At 42.9% G+C, this 13,522-nt stretch overlaps 1 protein-coding gene across 2 annotated transcripts in view; it reads left to right on the top strand.

The window, feature by feature from the left end:
* Positions 1–13,522, top strand: part of RAC1 (Rac family small GTPase 1) — a 15,233-nt gene continuing 1,711 nt past the window's right edge. Inside the window, exons 1-6 of one of the 2 annotated variants that reach the window (XM_037382696.1) lie at positions 1–229; positions 7,015–7,086; positions 8,493–8,610; positions 10,814–10,870; positions 12,494–12,556; positions 13,291–13,450. In XM_037382696.1, the coding sequence (XP_037238593.1) occupies positions 195–229; positions 7,015–7,086; positions 8,493–8,610; positions 10,814–10,870; positions 12,494–12,556; positions 13,291–13,450 (505 nt within the window). In that variant the 5' untranslated portion in view covers positions 1–194. The remainder of the gene's footprint in view (positions 230–7,014; positions 7,087–8,492; positions 8,611–10,813; positions 10,871–12,493; positions 12,557–13,290; positions 13,451–13,522) is intronic. The other variant, XM_037382698.1, reaches the window with a different exon arrangement.

A 13,522-nucleotide genomic window follows, 5' to 3' on the forward strand; every position in this document is an offset into this window, starting at 1 on the left:
GTGGAGCGGCCGCTTCCTGTTTCCCCGCAGTCCTCCCTCTCCCCGCCTTGGGTGGTGGCCGCTGCCTCGTCCCCGCTGCCAGGCACAGGGCGGAGGCGGCCGCGACCCGGTGCGGAGACCGCCGCCGGCTCCCTTCTTGCGCGGCCCTCCCCGCCCCGCTCAGCAGCAGCACCCGCCGCCGCGGCGCAGCCCCGATGCAGGCCATCAAGTGTGTGGTGGTGGGCGACGGGTAAGTGTGAGGGGACCCCTCGGTCGGGCCCTCGCCATGAGGAGCTCCGCCGGCTCCCGGGGGCTGGAGGGGGGGCCCGTGGGGCCGGGAGCGGCGCGGGACGCCCGGGCCCCGCCGCAAGTTGCGGGCGCCCCCGCGGCGGGGCTCGGGCGCGGCCGTGCGGCCCCTGAGGGGCGCGGGGGCTGGCCGGGGTCGGCGGCGAGGCGGGGGTGGGGGCGAGTGGGTGGCGGCCGCGGCTTCCTGCCGGTGGCGGGGGAGGGGAGGGAAGCGTGGGGCACGGCGGGGAGCGCTGCGAGCAAATGGTGGCCGCCGCGGCAGCGGGCGGCGGGGCTGCCGCTGGGGTGTCCCGGGGCGGCGGGGCCCCCGGTGCTGGCTTCCCCCCGAGCCCCGGGTGGCGGCTGGGGATGGCGCCCCGGGGGTGGGCGCTGTGGCGGGGGCCGGGTGACTCGCTGGCGCTGAGGGGAGCGGCTGCCGCGGGCGGGGGGTGTGCGAGGCCTGGGCGGCGGGGCGCCCCCTCCCCCCCCCCGCACCCGTCCCGCGCAGCGCTGGGCGCGCCGGAGCGGGCCGGGTGTGCTGGGGAAAAAACTTACCGCGCTTTAACGATAGGAGAAATTTCATATGGATTTGAAATACCGTTTGTGAAAGTAACACGCTGCTGTTTGTAGCTTAATTTTTGGCATCCGATTCTTGCAGTAAAACTAAGCGAAATGCGCTGAACTCTAAGCGGGTCAGAAACGCTTGTGAGCAGGGGCTGCTTTCTGAGTGTGTGCGGCTGGTCTTGGGGGCTCCTGCCTAAAGGGGGCTAATAAAGCACTTGGAATACGAATAATCAGCGGTTTACTTGCTGCAAAGAACTGTTAGACCTACAGCGTTCTAATATGGTGTTGCTAATATGTGAAACAACTCGAGGATGCTTTGTAGGATAGAGGTAACCTAAGTTTAGCTGTTGGATTTCAACGCGAGGAATGCTGGAATTGTGGCGAGGAAAGAGTTTGTGTGTTTGCTACTTTTGAATATCCTCCATGATGCTATTCCCCCCAAGTCAGAGGCGTTCTTTCTCTTACTGGATGCTAGAGCTCAGGGGAGCATCATAGGCCAGCTGGAAAACAAGACTTGTCTTACACAGTTTGAGAGGTTTTGGGTTTTTTTCCCCCCTTAGGAGAAACAAAAATGCCAGTGTAGGCTGAGCATAATTGGTATCACAGCAAACTCCTGTAGATGACAGAGGAGTGAAGTGTAGCTAAATGGTCTTGCCACTGCCTGCAATTTCACGTGGTGGCTTAATCTTCAAATTATTTGTGTGTGGTTTTTTTTTTTGTGGTTTGTTTTTTAAGATGTACCTTTCCTAAAAAGTATGGTTGAAAGATAAATTTACTCTGTGTGACCGATTTGTTTTGACTTGCTGTGTAAGATTTTGAGCAATATGAACATGAAGTGGTATCTTGACAAATTAAGACTTTTCATAGTAAAGTAATTCTTTGATTCCAGATAGGATAACTATGGTTATATTGATTTTTAAAACCAACAAATTTGCTTTTCGACTTTTTTTTTCTTAATTCAACTGAACTGTGTTTGTGGCAATGCTGTAAATAAATGCAATGCATCATTTTGGGTGGGGGAAAAGTTCAGTCTACTTCCTCCACTAGATTTGAGAACTCAGCACAGACAAACTGTATAATATTCAGTAATGCATTCAACGAAAGAGTTCTTTACATCATTTGCTTTGTAAACCATCCCAGTTCCTAACATGTTTATTGCTGTTTGTCTTGGAAATGAAAGCAGTGTAATTCTGCCTGAGTTTTGTACATATGTGTGAACAAAATACAGTGGTTCAATTTGTTTTCCTTCTTCCTTAGTTAGAAGCAAGTATCTCTTAAGGCTCCATTCAGGTACAGTTGCTCATTTTTGGTAGCTTTGTATCATTCTCCATTCAGTGTTTTTAAAACATACTTAACTATGTTTCTCTGCGCCGCTGCTTCAAAAGTTCAACCATTACAGGTATTCTAGGAGATGTGTAGTGTTTGGCTTAGATAAGGCTAAAGCCTTAGTGTTTCTGTAAAACAATGCAAGTTAAAGATTTGCTCACGTAATATAAAACTTGGGTATTGTTTTATGTACCCTGCACAAAGATCTGCTAGGAACAAAATAAAGCTGTAGAAGTACCTGTGTGATTATTCTTCTCTTAATTTGTCAATGTGTAGGCTTTCTCATAGGTAACTCATGTTTGTTCTTACAGCTTTGGTTAGTATCTGTTTAGGCAATTAATTTGACTAGAAAAACATGGCATGTGTGTTAGTTGGCTATCATACCCTTTTTTCTTCACTGTGAGGGTGGTGTTGGGGAAAAATAAATGGCAACTGTTGCTTTGACTTCTTGATGATACAGAGCAGTAGGAATGTGCAGGAGAAATGAAGAGTACTCCACTTGAGTAACTGCAGGAATTGCTGTTGATTGACAGTTGAGAAAAAGCATTGGTGTAAGTTATTTTTAGCAGCTTTTGTTTTCACTCTGAAAAGGCAGCTGTTAAGTGGTGTGAAGTCTCCAGTGATGTCGGGGAAGTTCTGCGTTTTTGAGAAACGGTTACTAGATGTGACTAGAAATGGTCACACTTTGCACTCTTTTGTAGGCATTTTTTAATTATAGAAATACTGTAAGAACAAGAGCAGTGAACTAAGAGTCCCTGTTGGGAATTCTGCTTAACTTGAGGCCTTACCTGCTAAAGCCATACTGTATTTGATTTGATAGCTTGTTGAGATAGCTTTGATTTGATAGATTTGTTGAGAAGCCGGGGGGTAGGGTAATCGGCTCCTTGTTGAATGTAGTGCAGTGTTTGTGTAAGATGCTGGACACATCATGTCCCTCCAGTGCAATCTGTAGAGAGTACAGTGACTTGAAATTTAGGAACTTCTGTTACCAAACTTGTAAAGTAAAAAAAAAAAAAGGCAGCATTGTAGGTACTGAACAGCATATTTAGGAGAGGGTGTGTCACAGCGAGTAAAACAACTTATCTGGCAGAGCTGTATGTAACTAAACCTACTCTAGCAAGAATACTGAACTTTTTGATCTGAGGGTGCTACTAGAGGAATCTCAGCTACTGTTTAATATTTGAGTGAAGACCTGGGCTGTTGTGCATGGTGTCTGCTAAGGGAGGTAGTTCGTGTGGATCAGAGAAAGAAAAATGACATAAAGCTTTTTATGAAGGCTGCTGCCTGTTTGCAGGTATCTGTGTTTCCAGAATTAAACCAGTCAGTACTTTAGCTGGCCTCCACTACCATGGCTGCAAATGGGAACTAAATTCTCCCAAGCAGTTTTTAGTGGCAGGAGGTTCTCGATGATCTGTGCAGCTCTGGTGCGTTTATGGTGGAAGAAATGCTGGTGCAGGTCCTCCAATGGCATTTTCATTGCGTCTTGTGGCTCCCGGCAGCTCTAATGCAGTGGGGAAACTTCATAAAGCTTGTTAGTGTAAATAAGGCCAGGAAAGAGATGACATGTTTTACTTTCAAGAATTAATACAGATGCAGTTATATAAATACATTAATTCCTGGATGGTACCTGCAAGCAGTAAGAGACTCGGTACCGTCTTTTGTAAGCCTTTTGCTTATTAAGTGGTTAAAACACTGGATTTCTGTAGGCCATATTTTAAATTACAGTCAAATGTTACTAGTTTCATTTATGTAATAGTGGGTGGACAGAGCTATGATTAAGTAGTTGCTAGAAATCTTGTTATGACTAATCTCGGTTTGGTGTTATTTTAGTTTCTTAGTCTTGGCCTTTACATACAGAGATTTATATTTTGCCAAACAGTTGGAACTCTCTTTAGGGGAGTTGCTTTAATACAGAAGTTGAAAGTATCAAAAAGTTGATAAAATACTTAGAGGATGTACTTTATTTATAATGGTAGGCATTGGTGTTTATTTTTAAGGCCGGTGACCATAATGATCTGATTTGTAGGGCGGTGAGCCAAAAGGCAAGGGAAGCAGGAAACCTAGATGGAGCAAGTCTGAAACAGGGTTGTTGAACGTGTTTGTTCTTGTTTAAATTACTCTGGCCGATTGGTGCTGCAGAAACACACTACAGGCACTTCCAGGCTTGGAATGAAATCTCTCGCCACCTCCTTCCTGCGCTGTTCTGATTAGCCAGAGCAGACTCACCAGTTTCAGTGCAAGGTGAGCAAAGGAGCCTGGGTGCAGAGAAAAGTTCTTGATCCACTGCTGAAAACGGTTGAGTTCGACATTAGTTTGTTAGCAGCTTAGATGACCTGTAATGAAATTACTGGAAAATGAAGCGTCAGACCAACAGGTTCTAGAAGTGTGAGAACACGTAACGTCTGTGCCTAAAGAAATTTCCCAAAGAAGCTGATGGCTTTTGCCCCTCTTGGGATTTTGAAGGTTTTCACATTGTCCTTTGTAAGCTGGACCAGAGTAACCTGCTTTATAGCGTCGTGAGTGCAGTTCAGCAATATATTCAAACGATCTAACTGATAGCTCAGGGAGCTAAAATAGCAAGTTGTCCTTATGGGGGAGGCGGAGTGAGTAGCTTCCCTTAACTCCTAGTTCCAGCTTGTTACAGATTCAGTGAGTGCTAGTGCAAGAGATAAGATGGCATCTTCTCTTTTGACAGCTGTTTAAATTAGTTAGTTGCATTCTCTGCTCCCTGATTCTTTCCCACAGAAGTTTTTGAAGGGCAAATCCCTCCCCTGCTTTTGAACACAAGTGTGTCTTAAGGCTGTTACTACAGGAGAACCTTCAGAGATTGTGCTTCTCAAGAACAGAGTTAAATGCCCCCTCTTGTTGTGTCTTGGTAAAAGAGAGTGCATGCTGAAAGGAAAAAAAAAAAAAATCCAAACCAAATGCCTCAGACTGTGCAAGGAGCTGACATCTAGTTTCCTTAGAAGCAGCTGTGAAAAGTAATGTGGAAAACTGCCTGGTATGATCAGAGTGAGCTGCAGCAGATGGGATGTTAAGCTAGGTGTCAGATGAGAAACATAAAATTACAATTAAAAAATGGGCTTGTAAGATAAAATCCTAGGTAATTTTGCACACTGAAGCAATTTTTCCATAGCTCAGGCATTTAAGCTGATGTTGTCAGATGCTGCTATCAAGTAATGTCTTGGGCTAAGGCAGTATGGAACTGCTTGAAGTTTAATGGACACTTGTTACAGATTGAGCTACAACGTACGGGCTAACTTGTGGTTGTGACAAAGCTCAAATTTACTTAACCTGGCTTAAACTGTGAGTCACTAGGCAAGGGTGGTTGGTTAATATTGAGTGTGAAATCATTTTAAATAATGTTTTAAAGACACCCTTTGGGAAGGGACAGTTCACGTGCTTCCAAATAAAGAGAAGAAATGCAGTGACTTAAGTGGATGTTACATAGTAAAATTCAGATAGGAATGCCTCAAAACGCTTGCAGCTGGAGAAAGCCCTTCACTAAAGCTTATTGCTGAGTTACTTTTTTTTTTTTTTTCTTCTGCAGAAGCTAAAGGTTAATAGGGTATTTTTAGTAATAGCATTTAGTTCTCGGGGGTTTTTTGTTTGTTTTGGTTTTATATTAACTGTAGTTCTAGACTAAAACTGTAATGAGTTCCTTCAGCTTGTGAAAGATTTTGTTCAGGAGGCTCGTGAGTCAAGCCTAACACTAATGGCAAGATTATATGTGTGAGTACAGTATGGTTTCACAGTTACTGCTGACTTGCTTTGAGCAAATCCTTGTATGATAAAACATCTGCAAGACAATGCATTTTTCCTTGTATGGGAGTTTGTCTGGATCAGGAGTGATCAGGGAAGACTGTAAGGCTAGCTGGGCACTATTGCTTTTGAGGAACTAGTTGCACACTCACCCCTGGAATCTCTCGCACTGTTAAAAGGATTATGCGCTTCAAGTGAGAAGCCAGCCTGGGAACCCGTCTGCAGTGTTAGAAACACACTTTGTAGGGTCTATTTTAAAAAAGAAATGTCTGCTCTTGTGTCTTCCAACCCTTTGACTGAAACTAACACAAATTCAGTGGTGTCGTTAATCTGATGTTTGACTTGAGATATAAGATGCGGGGAGGGAAGGAGCTGGCTGCCAGAGTTTTGATGGAAACCTGGAACAGAACCTTCTCCTGCCCCCATTTGAGGCTGTTCAGAGTTGGATTGGTGGGGAAAGGTTTTGTGTTCCAAGCTCTCCAATATTGGAATGTAATTTATAGATAAATCAGTTAATGAAATGTTTGAATAGTTGATGAATGCATGTGGGGGGTAATTTTGCAATAGCAATAAATATTGTGAGGATTATACTTATTTTTTTATTTGCTCCTCAAATACTCAAAAGTAACAGTGTGTTGGGAAATAGTATTTTCAAGCTTTTTCAAACTTTACTTATGTGAAAGTATACCATTTCCTGGAAAAGATAACAGTTTTGGTATTGTGTAAAAGGTATCTGGAAATACTTTTCAGGGTCATCTTTAAATTCAGGGAGCTGGAGTAAGGCAGTGTTGAGTACTAATACCTGCAAGTCATCTGACTGAATAGTCTCATTAATACTTGTGGGTTCTTTTTGTCTAAAGATTAACAAAATTTGGTAATTTACTAGTTTTAAAAATGGATGTTTATATTAGGTGTGTTTGTATTGCCAGCAGTTTTAAGGCTACAGTCTCTTAGCTGTTTTCTTGCACAATAGTGACTACTGACAGTCAGTTGTTCCTTGGGTGGCTGGATGTAATCGGTCTTCTTCCCTAAAAGCAATATTATTTCTCATTGTTCAAGGTGAATGTGTTTTACATGTAAACTTTCTCTTTTTTACAGTGCTGTAGGTAAAACATGCCTACTCATCAGTTACACAACCAATGCGTTTCCTGGAGAATATATACCCACTGTGTAAGTATTTATAAAATCCCAAGAACTCATTTTTGTCAACTCCTCCGTGGTTACTGCCGTTCCATATTCCTTATTTGAATTGGCTGCGAGCACCCCCCAGATTCATCTTCAGTGTTTAACTGAGTGTCTCTGTGTGTGTAAGGAGAAGCACTTTGGGCTTTTACTGCTCAGCACAGTCATAGCAGTGCTTGTTCATGCTCCATCAGCTTTGCGCCTCTGCTCTCTAGGCCTACTGGGGACTCTGAGTTTATTGGGGACTAATATTTACTAACATTTTATCAGATGCTGTTCTCTTTAAAATTCTGTGTTATTTCTGTCTTCAGTATCATTCATAATAAGCAGTCCCAAGGCTGAACAGCTTGGAAAACATCATATCATCAGAAATGGTTGCTTATATGACTAGAGATTTTTTGTTTTATTTGTTCCTTCTACTTTTTTGTGCTACCGCCCATCCTGTGCTAAGCCAGCCACAGCTCTGTAGCTCCTTAGACAAGATTGTGGGGACTCATTTATTTTGGTGCTTCCCACTTTCCTGCATGTAAGGATTTGTCAGTATCAGTATTAGTGTAGTTCTCTTTTTGAGTGCCTGGTGTGGGGAGGGTTCTGTACATGAGCAGCTGCTTTGCCCTGTTTGGATATGTCTATGCTTATCTGGCTATCTTGCTGTTTGTTAAGTATTGGTGAGTTTTTCAGATAACACAATACATTCTAATGGGATTTACAGATGACTCGCATTACCTTTCCAAGGCCTTGTCGTAATTACTCCTGTTTCCTTATTTTGGTCTTAAAATTCAGATTTTTGCATTATAGTATGCTTGTGTTCCCAGTGAACTTCATTCATTTAGCCTTAACAAGTCATTAAAACCTCTGTGCCTGCAGTAGCAGTGAGATAAAAACTACACCTGTACTGGCCACTGGTAATTAACTTTGGTATTTCATTGGAGGGGGTTTTGATTAGCAGCATTAGTAAGCCGGTTTTTTTATTACCTGCTGTTGGCATTGAGAATTCCTTGGTTGTTGCTCATGTATCTTCTATTTTAAGTCTTACAAAACGAGACAGATTAACTTGTTGAATGTCCCACTAAGACTGGAAAGTGTTTGCAAAGTGCATCACTTGCTTCCCCCCAGTTACTGAGATTAGCACTTCCTTTGGAAGAGCGGTGAAATAGATGACTTCGGCACAGGCTGGACCAAGTCTGCTGTGCTTATTTTTTCCTTCCATTACCCGAACCAGGCTCAGTATTTAAAGAACAACTTTACTGTTTCTGGGGAGCAGAAAGATGCAATAAAAATGTTTCCGTTTGCAGTGTTCCCAATTAGAACTCTGTAGGAAAAAGTCCTTGGGTGCCCTGTTTTACTGCAAGTCTGATGCAGCTAACTTTTTTTTAATTTATTTTATTATTTAGCTTTGACAACTACTCTGCTAATGTAATGGTTGATGGAAAACCGGTCAACCTGGGTTTGTGGGATACAGCTGGTCAAGAGGACTATGACAGACTACGTCCGCTCTCCTATCCGCAAACAGTAAGAACTACAGTGTGAAACTAGAAAGAATCTGTACAGCTTTGTCTTAACGTAAAGTTTATTTTTTGAACGCAAGGCCAATGTTGTCACATCTGGAGTTGGATTTCTTAGTGACTCACTGCAAGCTACCTTCCTTCGTCCTGTGTGCTGTAGCTGTAGTGTTAAATTTTTGATGTGTGTACAGTTGTACAAATGTTAAAATTTGCATGCTTGCATATTTGCGTGCACTGATACTTGTTGGCTTTTGTGTAGTTGCAGCCTCAGAAGCAGCTAGAATGCTTGTTGTTAAATGTAACACCCCCCCAGACAAAACCAAAACCCCTTGGTGAATAGTCCCATCAGCTAGTCCATTGATGTTAAGGTCTGTCTGCCAAAAGCAGGGTTTGTTTTTGTTTTTAGGCTAATGTTTGGCTGCAACCTGACACTGTCACTGCTAAGCACTTGATATTGTTTAGTCTCTGTGAAGATGTTGCAAATATGAAAGAGGCAGTAGTGAATGAAGATATTATTGGTATTGACAGAGGCTGCTCGGAGCTTTCAAATGTACTTAAGCCCGTGGTTATTTTATTATTTACTGTAGTCTGTGCTGTAACATCACTACAAATGTGCTTCTGTCTTCTGTGCTTGCAACTGGTTAAGTCCTGTCTGTGCGCTGCATCTTTCCTTGTGTAAGGAAAATGCTGAAGTAATCCGCTCTTTTCTTCCCAGTTTGACTTCGCTACAGTTAATCTTTGTAGACGCTGGTTTTCTAGTCTCCAGAGCTGTTGCTTATATATCTGGTGGGGCTGTGCTTTAAGTAAAGGCGTTTTTTTTTTTGCATTAATTACTGTTGTTGTTAATGGTCAAATATATGTTCAATGCTGATAATGTAAAATGCAGAATTGTGCCAGTTACTGCACAGCATAACTGCTTTCTTGAATAATACATATCTCATTTAAGGAGCTCTGGTGCTTTTTTAGAGAACTGTCTTAATTCACAATTTTCCTTAATTCGCTGCTCACTAACTCTTACAGTTAGGCTTTCCCATCAGTTACGATACCCAAGATAGATATGAACTCGTCAGTTATAGGCATCTCTGCTAGAAATGCGAAATATATCTTTCCTAGGAAGAGAGACGATGGAAGGCTGTTTTTCTCCAATACTTAAACATTTATAGGATACTTAGAACTTAAGCTTTACTTAACATCATAAAAATATTTTTTAAAAAGTGTCTCAGGGTATAAAAAGATATGCATGTGCGTGTCTTAAGCCTGCTAAAATAACTGTGGCTTTCTGATAGACTCCAAAAGAATTCTATGTCAATCTAAGCATATTTTTGGGGAAAAAAATTGCTTCTGTACAAGCATGTGTAACTGTTAAGGTTTGAAGTATTTCCAGTTATTTGGATTGTTTTATACAGCAGAGGATGAAACAGGGTGGTAAGTCTTTAACTTCTAATGGAGCAGTCTTCAGATTCTAGATTGCGCAACATGCAAGACCCATCATCACTTACAGGACAAAAACCCCATGAAACGAACAAAGCATAGAGGAGGAGGGTGGAGCTGATGATGAAGCCCGAGGTTTTAGGATCTGCGTTCGGCCTCCCTCTTCCTTCACTGTGCTGTGTGAAACTCGCCCCTCACATGTTCTTGGGGCCCTCTGTTTCTTGTGCACTTGAAGGACCTTCTGGGCAGGGTGAAAGCAGGTGTTGCTGGTGACTTGGCCAGTAGGTGTACCTCTGTTGGTCACCCAGCAGTTCAGCAGCTGGTAACTTCACAGGAAGGACTTTGCCTTAGTGGAGGAGTTAATTTGTATCTTTCTTCCCCCTCCTTAAAATATACAGGAATTTAATACCTTCTCCTGAATGTATTTGAAATCTACCAGTGTCTCAAAGTATTTGGGGAAGGAAGCAGTTGGGAGAAAGGGTGGTTAACTGTGTTTGTTCAGGAGACCAAAGCAAAAAGAAAATTCAGTTAGGAGGATGCTTCCCCTGGAGGTTTGCTCTTGCAAGTTCCCTCTGCCAGTGCAGGCAGGCATCGACGGGTTTCTGGGGAAGCCTGGTGGTCTGGTCTGGGTGCAGGTGGTTGGTTGTGCCGAGTAACAGGGCAGCGTCTCTCTTAAGAAGAAAAGCCACATTGCGAGTACTTGTGAGCACAAATTGCTGCCTGAGAACCTTTTCCCTTAAATCCATTTTAGGAGTAACTTTATCTCCTACTGTTATTAGGTTGGAGGAACCAATGGTAAGAATATATCTTCCAGTCTGACAGATCAACCCATTGCCGTATGTAAAACTTTAAATAAACTTCAGTTCCAAGTTCTGTCATCTTGTCTTGCCTATGATAGTGATAAATTGGCCCCTATTTTTTAAACAACTACTTTTCTTGGAACTATCGAGTTGCAAGTCTGAGAACTCTGTTACCAAATCTCCTTGTGAGTTGTCAAGACTAAACCATTTCTTACAAATAAATACCTTTTCCTCCTATTTATGAAGATCGGTAGTGTGAAAGACACCTGAAATCTACGAATAATTCCACGTGGTTACACTGGATTTTTTGATCTCTGGAGCCAGTGAAGGAGAGAGTCTGCATAATGCGCAGACCGACCTTCAGTCACCACAAACCTGCAGAATTGGAAAACAGAAGTAGTGGCCATAGTATCACCTTATTTGATGTTGTTTCTTTCTTCTTCTGGGACGCTGCTACGGAAACTTGTTGGGGTGATGCATGAACAACTGGGTTGCAAGTGCTTAGCAGTGCAGATGTCAGATGCTGACCTAACAAAATGCCTTGAAATGCAGCACAATCAACTAACATTCTGAAACATCTGATTCTTTAACACATTTGGTACCGGCATAAGTACGGATGCAGAGGTACGTGGGGGGAAGCTGGGCTTGTTCGAGACATGCTTATTGAGCTCAGGGTCATACGGTAAGACGATAAGTCTTCATCAGCTTAGGCAATTAATTTTGTAGTTATTCTGTGTGCTTGTAGAGTGCAGGTTGAAGTGTACACTGTACAGCAGTTAGTGTAAACATGTGCTCTAAGCTACATTTACTCTTAAGGATCTTTTGCCTTCAGTTGAAAAGGGAGATGTGCAAGATCCCTAAAAATGCCCGCTTTTCTCTCTTCTTTCTCATTATTTAGAAGGGGAAGGAGGGAGCTTTGAGGTTTTTAATACCCTTCTCACTCCTAATCTAGTTATAGAGAAATTCTGAAATCTCTTTCTTACTGATATTCAGAAGAAGTGACAGTTCTACAAGATTATTCCGATTTGGGCATGGAAGTAATAATTGTAGACATTATCATAGTTTGTTTTTTTTTTTTAATTCTATACTGTATACTTTGCCTCTGCAAGTCAAGACTAGAGTAGTACGTTAATAGTCTATTCATATTTTTAAAAATCAGTGCCAGTGGTTAACATGTTTGCAACATCCTGTGCTGATGAGTTACACGTAAAGGCTTAAATCACTCTAGGGTCTGCAGAGAGCATCCAGCCCTGGGTTAGGAGCCAGTCTGGTGGCTCCTCATTGCTCCCTGTGTTTTGTCAGGGATCTGAAGTATTTTGTGGGGTTTTTTTTCTGAATGTTGGTGAGGGAGAAGAAGTGACACTTAGGGGGAAAAAAGTTTTTGGAATGCAACAGTGTAAGCATCTTAGTGGCTGGCCACTGCAATAGCTGGTTATGAACTTGACTATGATCTGTCTGTTGGCGTCGTCCCCCCTTTTGTGTCTGCTTGTAGCTGCCTGGGAATGGATTTCCCACTGGGAAAGCCCCTCTGTCGTGTGCAGCTGTATCGCTGACCTTGCCTGTGGCAAGTGTGATACAGGTGCTGGGGTTATTGGCCTTTTCATGCCGTTTTTGTAAGGGTTGCTCTGCTGGGCTGACTTCTACCACCTTGTTTTGTAGGATGTCTTCTTAATCTGCTTTTCCCTTGTGAGTCCCGCTTCCTTTGAAAATGTCCGTGCTAAGGTAAGTACGAGCTGCTATCGTGTTATTTCTATAAGCATTCGACATACTGTTTGCTTTACAACAGTGGCTGGAAAATATTAGGTGGTTTTAAAAAAATTCTTTTTTTGGCAGGCAATGTGAAATTTAGTTTGAAAAGACAGAAATCTATTTACCTAATTGATAAGCTGTGGAAGTTCAGGGCATGTGAAACACTCCCAAGTATGAATTGGATTGATGAATCCTTGATGCATTGATGGGATAACAGTAATTCAAGAGTGTTCAGCCAACAAGGTGCTAAAATTGCAACCAGCACCTTTCCTTTCAATGCACTTTAAAAAAAAATATTAAAAAGCAAACGCATCTAAGAATCAGGTTGATACACTTGTTTCTTGCATCAGCCAGCATTCTACCACATATGCTGCTGCTGTTGCAGTCTTTCATGTCCTTAGACAACTCATCTGTACGGCACGGTGGAGACTTCACAATTAGGAGTAGTCTCCAAGGGCTAGGGAAGTGCAGGGTGGGGGGTTCTGTGATGTGTGGAGAAAATACAGCCCTTAATAGGGTGGATTTTCACAGTCAAAATACCTGTTGGCTTCACTAAAACTCGCTGCAGTTGTATGTTCTTTCCTACTACTGCCTTACGAGGTCTTACATTCCCTTTACTCTTTGACTACCATGAAGGACGCCGAGCCTTTCTGTCCAGAGCCTTCACGGAAACCTGCCCCCCCCCCCCCCCCTCTGTTTTTTTGCAGTGGTATCCTGAGGTGCGGCACCATTGTCCCAACACCCCCATCATCTTAGTGGGTACCAAACTCGATCTCCGGGATGATAAGGACACTATTGAAAAACTGAAGGAGAAGAAGCTGACTCCTATCACCTACCCACAGGGCCTTGCCATGGCAAAAGAGATCGGTATGATGGTGATGGCGTGTTATTGTTGACTTAATCCAAATTTTGCTTGTGGAAGATGCTGTACCCTTAATT

The sequence above is a fragment of the Falco rusticolus genome, chromosome 4, assembly GCF_015220075.1.
Source record: "Falco rusticolus isolate bFalRus1 chromosome 4, bFalRus1.pri, whole genome shotgun sequence".
NCBI classification, from domain to species: Eukaryota; Metazoa; Chordata; class Aves; order Falconiformes; family Falconidae; genus Falco; species Falco rusticolus.